Source organism: Hyposmocoma kahamanoa, unplaced genomic scaffold (assembly GCF_003589595.1).
Source record: "Hyposmocoma kahamanoa isolate Upper Pololo Valley unplaced genomic scaffold, ASM358959v1 202, whole genome shotgun sequence".
NCBI classification, from domain to species: Eukaryota; Metazoa; Arthropoda; class Insecta; order Lepidoptera; family Cosmopterigidae; genus Hyposmocoma; species Hyposmocoma kahamanoa.
This window is the reverse complement of record NW_020653726.1, coordinates 9,912,778-9,922,733: the sequence shown is the minus strand read 5'-3', so window position 1 is coordinate 9,922,733 and position 9,956 is coordinate 9,912,778. Positions and strand designations below refer to the sequence as shown.

General features: G+C 37.0%; 1 protein-coding gene across 1 annotated transcript; it reads right to left on the bottom strand.

The window, feature by feature from the left end:
* Nucleotides 1-5,327: 5,327 nt before the first annotated feature.
* LOC113226991 (putative ATP-dependent RNA helicase me31b) lies at nucleotides 5,328-9,275 on the bottom strand. Its single transcript, XM_026459844.1, has 7 exons — nucleotides 9,211-9,275; nucleotides 9,045-9,126; nucleotides 8,649-8,855; nucleotides 8,203-8,374; nucleotides 7,880-8,030; nucleotides 7,078-7,273; nucleotides 5,328-6,972 (listed from the first exon to the last, which is right to left on the bottom strand). The coding sequence occupies exons 1-7, from the start codon at nucleotides 9,273-9,275 to the stop codon at nucleotides 6,520-6,522; spliced, it is 1,326 nt and encodes a 441-aa protein (XP_026315629.1). The 3' UTR covers nucleotides 5,328-6,519.
* Between the last annotated feature and the right edge of the window lie 681 nt (nucleotides 9,276-9,956).

Sequence of the window (9,956 nt, the reverse complement as noted above, 5' to 3'; positions counted from 1 at the left end):
GCACTTTACTATGTTTTTTGCTCTTCAATAATTTTTTTTTTGGCGATTGTCCTCATCTTTTTTGTTACTGTGAGTATACTATAATTAATTTGAATTTAATAATATACACTACTTAGGGCGCAAGCGCCCGCTGTGGGACACGAGCGAATACCTATTATACTATTATAATATTATACTCTTACGATATACTGATTTTTTATTCAACATTCTAGGCATGACCAGTTAAAGTTAACGTAACGTAAAAAACGGATCATGTCACTTCAATGCCATTCTTACCAGATTCAACGAAGGGGCGTCAAATTTGGTGTAGGACATAGTAACAGGTGACGAAACAGATTTATAGTTACGATCCCAAAACAAAGCAACAATCTAACGTATGGGTCTTTCGAGATGAGCCGAACTTACCAAAGTGGCGCGCGTGCAAAGAGCCTCTAAGCGGATGATTAATATAATAATAACGCACACACTCAACATAGCCCCGCACTAGGGAAACCCTGTGTCACGGGTGCCATGGACACACACATAGACAACCACAAATTACACCCAAACTCACGAGAGAAATAAATGTAGGTCATACAAATATGTCGCCCGGTCCGAGAATCGAACCTGGGACCTCTGCGTGGCGTGGTAACCGTTCGGCCACGGAGGCAGTTGATTGCTTCTTTTTTTAATAAAACTGGACACGTGGCTACTGTTGTTTTGGGGAAATGTTGTACGTGAATAGTGATTGGTACACGACCATTTGTTTGCCGAAAGTTATTGATAAACTCCGTAAAAATAACCGTTAACGCCGTATCATCTTGCACCATCGGACGAGACAGACAAATGAATTTTTTAAAGTGAACAACGTTGACCTTATGAGCCATTCCGCGTACAGTCCCGACCTGGCACCTTGTGACTTTTATTTACAAAAATTAAGAACCAGTTACGCGGTCAACGATTTTCATCACCTGAAGAGGCTATCGAAGAGTATGAAAAATATGTTTCAGAGATTGTCACGGAGTGGCATAAATGTTTTCAAAATTGGTTCATTCGTATGAAAAATTGCATTAACAGTAACGGAGAATATTTTGAGAAACAATAAATTCAGTTCTGCCTGGAAATGCGGTAACGGTGAATGGATCACGCTATCGCGAGATGTTAACAACTCAATTTTGGCCTAGCATTGATGACATGGATATCACTGACATGTGGTTTCAACAAGACGGTGCCACATGTCACACAGCCAATGAGACGATCAATTTATTGCAAACCAAATTTGCTGATCGCGTAATTTCCCGAAATTCAGCTGTTAAATGGCCAGCCAGATCGTGTGATTTAACACCACTGGATTATTTTTTGTGGGGCTATCTTAAGGACAGAGTCTATACGGAGCCATTCGAATCGACTACAGCCTTAAAACTCAAAATCCGTGATGTGATAGCCGAAATAGACCCGATATTTTGCCAAAAAGTGATTAAAAATTTTGATGAAAGAATCGACTTCTGTCAGCGTGGTCGTGGTGGACATTTGCCAGATATCATTTTTCATTCATAATTGCCGAACTTTTCTCTTTGTAATACAATAAAAATTTGAATCATCTTCATCTAAATTTTTTGTTTTATTTTGTTTTAGAAAACAAAGTTCTTGTTGAAAGACCCTTAAGTAGTAAAATTTTAAAATTGGTCGCTTTTACTAGAATTGACTGCGTCTCAACTCAATTTACATTGCTGCCGAAGGTACTCAAGTGAATTCTAGCGACCGACTGCGCTGTGAAAGTGTAGTAGGTGTAGTCAGTTGCTGGTCCCAAGTATTATCATGACTTGAATGATATTTTTATTTCTTTTTTTTATTTGAAGCCGAAGAAAAGGAAAAACAAAAATATTTGAAAGAAATCGCTGTCTAGCGGTAAGGCCGCCAATTCTAGCTTTCACTATGTTTGGTATTTCCACTGTTTTTATTTTGTGTGCAATAAAGCTTAGGTATTAGGTATTCTATTTGGGTGCATGATTTAGGTAAGAAACGAACTTTTTGGGCATTATTATGAAACATTTTGCAAACCTAATTTTTTATGATTATTCTAAAATGGGCTATATGACAAAAGGACAAGCTGGCGTACCTATACATTACTTAGGGTTGACGGTACTTCCTGTGGATTTATCGCCGACGACGGCGACTTAGGCAATTCCCGAGAATGCGCAGGTATTCCCGAGCTTGCGCGTGAATTCTCAGGAAGATGCGCGACCTGTTTTTTGTTGTATGTTGCACAATTGACATAAGGCTCTTTTTATATCGCGGCGGAACGGAGTGGAAACGTATTTTTGTAACGATATTGTACGGACAACGGCACATCAAACTAAACATTTTTGTTCGAAAATCGCCTCCATTGCAACGGAACATGATACAATGTGTAGCTTGATGTGCTGGCGTGTGTACATATCACATCGAGTATACTATAACCAGAAATAGAGACGAAATAAGGGCCATATACCTATTCTTGGTAACACATTAGCGATACAGCTCTTATAAATATCAACTCTCGTTTGCACTGAAATATAGACAGGCCAACTACTGACCTGTGTGTACGTAAGATAATATCTAACACGTAAAGGCCCATTTAGATGGGGAGAGTTTCTCGCACGCTTCGAGACGAAAACTCGTAGGCGATTCTCGTAAGCAATAATCGCCATAAGATTATCGTATCATAATGTTTACATTCAGGCAAGAACTAAAATCTCGCCTACGATTATGTCATACGAGACTCGTAAGCAACTTAATCGCCTCCTCGACTGTTTACACGGAGAAATATGTAGTGAGGAGATTCTTGCTTACGAGTTTTCGACTTGTCTAAACACGATCTCGTATGACATTTTTTCAAGTTCATACGATTATCGTACAAATCGGTTCGAACCGTTTTGAGTGCGAGAATTGCCATTCGAGTTCAGTGATTACTGCGGTATGACTATGGATATATCAAAATGATGCAAAAACCATTCAAATTTGAAACTGCTGATAATATTAAGTTCATTGCACTGTATAGAAATATAATTTTGATTTATCATTTTTTTTTTAAATTTTATAACTACTGACACAAACAAAACTGACAATTATGATAAATTTATAGGGCGAGTGAGTGCGTGTGTGAGTGCGTGAGTGAGTGAGTGAGTGCGTGCGTGCGTGCGCGCGGGCGTGCGTGCGTGCGTGAGTGAGTGGTGAGTGAGTGAGTGAGTGATGAGTGAGTGAGTGAGGGGTGAGTGAGTCAGAGAGTGGTAAGTGAGTGAGTGGTGAGTGAGTGGCTGAGTGAGTGAGTGTGTGAGTGGTTAGTGAGTGAGTGAGTTGAGAGTGAGTGGGTGAGTGAGTGAGTGAGTGAGTGAGTGGTGAGTGAGTGAGTGAGTGAGTGAGTAGGGAGTGAGTAGGGAGTGAGTGGGGAGTTAGTGAGGAGTGTTTATTGAAAAGTACATTTACTTGAAAAGTCGTGTCGGCCATCTTGGATTTAGAAATAAATGCTATGTTTGTAATGAGCCCCCCCAAATACCTCAAAAACGATACCCAACTTGCCATTATTTGAAAAGTGCGGGCACGACTTTTCATCCTGGATTTAGAAAGGAGTGCCATATTCGTTACGAGAGCACCCTAAATACTATATTGCCCACGCTATATTCGACCACAGAGGCACTCACTCACTCACCGTTATTTGAAATTTTTTTTTCGCTCTTGTTCCATTAATTCTTGTCTTAGAAAAGCAGTGATAATCAAAACACCCTCGCGCGCTGCACTCGTGGTAGAAACGGCTGGCACAGAAACTCGAAATACGATTTTTGCTTTCGAGTTCTGTTTACACGGAGACGTTATATTGAAAGGCGAGGAGATTATCGCTCACGTGGACGGTCGATAATCGCAAATGTTTAGACGAGGAAAGTTTTTTTATATTCTTTCGATAATCGTATCTTCGAGACGAGAAACTCTCTCCATCTAAATGGGCCTTAAGATAATATCTAACAATGCCGTGCTGTTCTATTCGGTGGTGTGGGAAAAACGCCAAAACATCTTATTACAAAACAAACGGAATCACATTTCATCGGGAATTAAATATTAAATATGTAATTTTGCAATTTTCGACCATCAAAGCTCAAGTTAGACCAGTTAGCTTTTTTTAGTTTGATTTGAAGTGAAACAGTTGACGACATCCGTAAATAGTTTCGAACTCGGGCTAGCCAATCGGAGCACAGTTGTCACAGTAATGTTTTGGCAGAATAATTTTCAAATTAAATGACATTTCGTATTTCTGGTTATATTTCTTTTATTTTTTTCCATCCTCTAAGGGTTATATACTCGATGACATATCGTGACCGTCAGGATGGCTGGTCGCCAGTCGCATCTGGCACTGGATGCGACAGGCGACCAGCCATCCTGACGGTCACGACATATCATAATTAACTTTATGGTCATTGTGTAACGTATATAGTCGATGTGTAACGTATACAAACTAGATACGAGCCAAAATCTTTCGCGGATTGCGCGAGCATTCTCGAGCATGCGCACTAGTCACGCTGGAATAAGGCACGCGGAATTTTTCCATGGCCCAAAACTATGGTTGACTGACTTTCTAATACTCGTTTATGATCACACTGGAATAACACGTTCCGAAATTGTATTAACTGCATCAGAGACGAAAATAAAAATATTTTTTAGACGTGAAGAGTTTATTTTGGTCATTTTCGTACACAAGCTAAAGGATCACAAACCGAATTCCGAATAAAAGTAAACGAATAACATGTAGCTATATGGAGTGTTACTGAATGTAAGTATACTTATCTAATAAGAGGTTTATAATTTCAGTACATATAAGAAATATAAAGCATTCTTTTTCTCAATACTATCTTTATAAAAATTATCTGATTTACGGTTGTTCTCACGTACCCGGCTAGAACAATGAGGAATAAAATATATCACTAATTAGGCATCCAGTTCCAAAAATTCTATAAGAGTGACTTGAGCCAGCTAATTAACAATAAAATCAACACTCATTCCATTACATTTCAAATTTTTCGATTTCTGTCTTTTCATTAACGCTCCAAATCGAAATTCAAGTATTTAAAGCTTAGAGCTGACCACTAACTGGAAGACCAAAATATTACCTACATAAAGATGATATATCATTATTCTACACATGCCGGGTATTTTGTGCCTTTAAACCACAAAGATAATTGTTATCACAGATATATTTAAGTTGTTTGTAGTTGAAGTTGCTCTCACAGAATATATTCTATCACAGTACTATTTCAATACATCTCAGTAGCATTTTCCGACAAGAAACATGGCTAAACAGGTGTGGTTTCAAATAAACAGGCATCTCAGAATTCAATGTGAAATTAAAGCTAAAGATACTCTTGCGTGTCATTCAAAATTCATTGACCAAATCACTCTTCACTTGACATCCCTAATGAATTTTATCCCCAGAGAGCAAAATGTTACACATGTTGGCATAATTGAAACTCAACAGCTCTCTAAATTAAACCCCCAAAGACAAAGGGATGTACCACATCTGCAAGCCGTAACAGCATAATGCATTCCTCTGCCTTGTTTTGTCACAGTTGATCAAATTCTTTTTGATTAACAAATTATTATTATTCCAAATAAGGCATGGGGGGACTGTTGCTGTCGATCTTTCTATGAAATGAGCAATTTAGAAAATCTTACTTGTAAACAAGAAAAATTTGCTATAAAATATATTTCTTCTTTTCATAAGCAGGGTCCCCCGAAACCTAGTAACCACACAAAGTTAACTGTGACGAACCGCTTAATTCGAAAAAGTTTCAAACAATGATGCTGAAAACCAGATTATCACAATATGAATCTAATAACATTTTTCACATTTTTTTTTAAACTGGACAAACCAGGCAAGTATTATAACTGCTAAGTATCATCTTATGTTAATCTAGCTAGTAACAACGGCTTGATGTAATTAAATATTGTTTCAAGCGGAGAGAAACAATATTCTTGACACAGGTTTTAAAAATTGTCACAACAATGTCTTTTGAGCTAGTCTTGATCACTGCCTATACATCTGACATCTTTTAATGTTGTCATTACACGAAAATCAAACCAGTGCTAGCTCAAAACATTCGTATAGGCAGGAATCTTCTTCAACTTCAATTGTAAGTCTACCACAATTTATGTTAAGATCAAATGACAAATCTAGGTAGACTCTCACAGTTGGTATTTAGATAAATATTTTACGTTTTAACAATGTAGGTATCGCGCGCAGAATCCAATATGGACTAAGAACGCAATTCCTTGTGGGTCCTGATGTTCGTTTTATATACACTTTTAAAAAAGTAACCTTTTTCAGGTTAAAGTCTTATTTCACGATAAACTATTTACACGCACATTTTTGTTACAATAAATTCATTACACTTTTTACAAATAAGTTTTTTGTTTTTGTTGTTTTATACTAATTCCATTCACCAGTCAGCAAGTCCAGATATTAGGAGTGTGCGCAACAGGCAAGCGCGGTGCTGCAGCGGCGGCGGCACGGCGTTACTTATCGGCCGTGTCATCGTCATCGGGACGCGACACGTATAGCGCCGGGTCGATCACCTTCGGGATCGGCTTGATCTCCGTGCCCAGTTCCTGTTCAATACGGTGGAGGGCGAACCGATCTTCGTACGTGATTAGATTAATCGCGATACCCAAGTGACCGAAACGGCCTGAGCGCCCGATGCGATGCAAATAAGTTTCCGCCATGCGCGGGAAGTCGAAATTAATGACGACATTGACTGCTTGCACATCAATACCTCTGGTAAAGAGGTCCGAGCACACTAAATTACGGCAGAGACCCGCGCGGAAGTCATGGAACACACGATTGCGATGCGCCTGCGCCATGCGAGCGTGGATATAGTAGCAACAGTAGCCCAGCTCTGTTATCTTCTTTGCCAAGAGCTCCACCCGCTGTGTTGAATTACAGAATATTATAGACTGGTTTATTTGCAACTGAAACAAAACAGGTACTATTAAAATACACACAGCCCAAATCTTGTGCCTACCACAAAATGTGAATGATGTGGACCTTAGAAGTTATAATAATTGCACAATTACCTTTGAAAAAAGTGTATTTAAACAGTGCACCTTCTGTCTCTCTTGCACAAATGCATAGTACTGTGTTACTCCCTTTAATGTTAATTCTTCCATTAAATTAATCTCATAGGGCTCCCTTAAGTGCTTTTCCATGAATTGCTTTACACTCAAGGGGAAAGTTGCAGAGAACAGCAAAATCTGGCGTTCTTTTGGTAATCTAAAATAATCAAAGGTATATTTTAAAACTCAGAACCAGTGATCGGAATTGAGGGAGTTAATTTAGCTAAACTAAAGAATAATGTGGACATCGCCTTCTTCAACTCCCAGGACTTCTCAGAACTGATTATATTTGCATATGCATATTATTTATTGAAAGTTAAGTACATTGCTGACAAATTATTATTTCCTATTAAGTAGCAAAGTTATTGTCTCAAAAAATAATATTATGTTGTGTTTCTTTAGGTACATAAGTACCAGGTATTTAAATACTTTAGCCATTAAACATGAGACAACCTACGTGTATTTTGGAATGTTTGAAAAAAAAAACAGAAAAAAAAAGAAATTTTATACGCATTGATGACGAAATGAGTTGTACCTAAAGAAACAGGTATTTAATTACTTTAGCCATTAAACATGAGACAACCTACGTGTATTTTGGAATGTTTGAAAAAAAAAAAGAAATTTTATACGCATTGATGACGAAATGAGTATGTCCATACAAAGAAAATGTTCATACTTTAGGTAAATTAACTGCTCCAATCACTGCTCAGCTCATAACAAACAAAACACAAACAACAATGATAAAAATAGATGATAAACTCACCTTGAAATAACCATATCCAACATGCCTTTGAAATCTTGGGATAGGAGTTTATCTGCTTCATCAAGTACTAGCATCCTGCACTGGTCCATTTTGGCCACTTGCTTATCCATGAGATCAATCATACGGCCCGGTGTAGCAATTATTACTTGCACTAAAAGAATAACACAATGTGTGTGTGTGTGTGTACATGTGACAAAACTTTAGAGAACGATTGTAATGAATCAACAAACAGCACATTATAAATTGGAACTTCCTGAAACAAGCCTGTTCACACATACATAGTTTATGGCACACAAAAACAACAGTCAAAAATGAAAACTCACCATTTTGATAAATACGCATAATATCATCACGAAGGTTTGTGCCTCCTGTAGTGACCATAACGCGAATATCAGTGTGCTTAGCCAGTTCAATGCAAATCTGTGATGTTTGGAGTGCAAGCTCCCTAGTTGGTACCACAATTAAAGCTTGAATACAATCTTTTTTTGGATCAACCTAAAAACATTAAACTTCATAATTTAAAAGCAATGTACATTTTTAACACTTCATATAAATACTAAGATTTTGAGATCAGAATGGATATTTCACTTATTGAAAGTGTAGGGGAATCCAAATATTTCATCACTTGAATTTGATTAAACCTGATTAACTCTTAACGCATTCAAGAAAAATGAATAAATAAATATATTTATTAATAAATATATCTATAGATAACAAAGATGACCGAGCAATTTATACACTGTTTATAAAAATCAAAGGATGAACATACCTGTTCTAGGACAGGAATACAATAAGCGCCAGTTTTGCCTGTCCCATTTTTGGCTCTTGCAAGCACATCTTTACCACTAAGAGCGATGGGGATTGAAGCCTCTTGAATGGGGGACGGTTTTTCCCATCCCTTTTCGAAAATGCCCATCAACAGTTCTCGCTTTAGGCAAAACTCTTCAAACTCATTACCACGTGTATCTGTCACATCCTGTAAAAAAAACTAATAAGAAAACTCCAAACATCATAAAAATTATTTCAATCATTAAAAAATAACAGTAAATTAAAAAAGAAACGTAAATTCAAATCAATATGTACAATAGGCACTATATTTTCATTAACAGGGTAACCATTAAATTTAATTGTGAAATTGATAGTGAGTAGGCTCACATTAACTTACACTAGTTTTTATTCTTCTGTCTTTTGGGGGTATTTTTAATTTTGATTTCCAACCGATGTCGTCGATATTTTTATCGACGTCTCTGCAAGAACAAAGGTAGGTAACATTATGAGTACATGAACAACAAAAAAGCAAACTTTTTTAAAGGACAAAGGAAAATACAAACCCCTTCTGATTGTTCATGCTATTTCCGACGTGATTACTCGAACTAATTCTATTTTCGGTCATCATTTTGCCAAATGATCCCACAAGGGATTATTAAAATTAGAAACTTATAATCACAAATGTTTATCCAAGTCCAACACTAAATAAATTTTACGACAAGTCACTTTTTTATACATATGCTATTTGAGAAGTTTATCACGTTCATTCACCAACTTAGTCCAGGAATATCTGGAACAAGGGTAAATAAGATTTAGCATAGCCAACGGTATACCTAACTCGTTTGAGATAAACCAAATCAGGGGGACGCGTCAACAAGCGATATAGATAAATATTGGGATAAGACAATTTCTCGTACGAATCAAAATAACGGTAATTACGATTAACTACAACATTATAAGTAAAGAATGTAAAATCTAGATAGATTTCCACAGAATGATACTCACGAATAGTAAATGATTGAAATGATTTCAAAGGATAAATTGAAGACGTAGTTAGTAACTTTCAATTTTAATATGGCCGCCCTGTACTACTCATTCGCTTGATATTACTTATAATTATGCGGAAGTTAGATATTAAGATACATCAAATTTTCCATCAAGAAGGCTAGAAATAGGTAATAGTTACTTCAATTCATAAATTACCTTGATAAATCTTTACAAAAGACGACGACACTCGATACTCGACGACGACATCACAGTAACAATCCAAAGACAATAAAAAACGAACTTTTGTTTTTGCATTCTAATT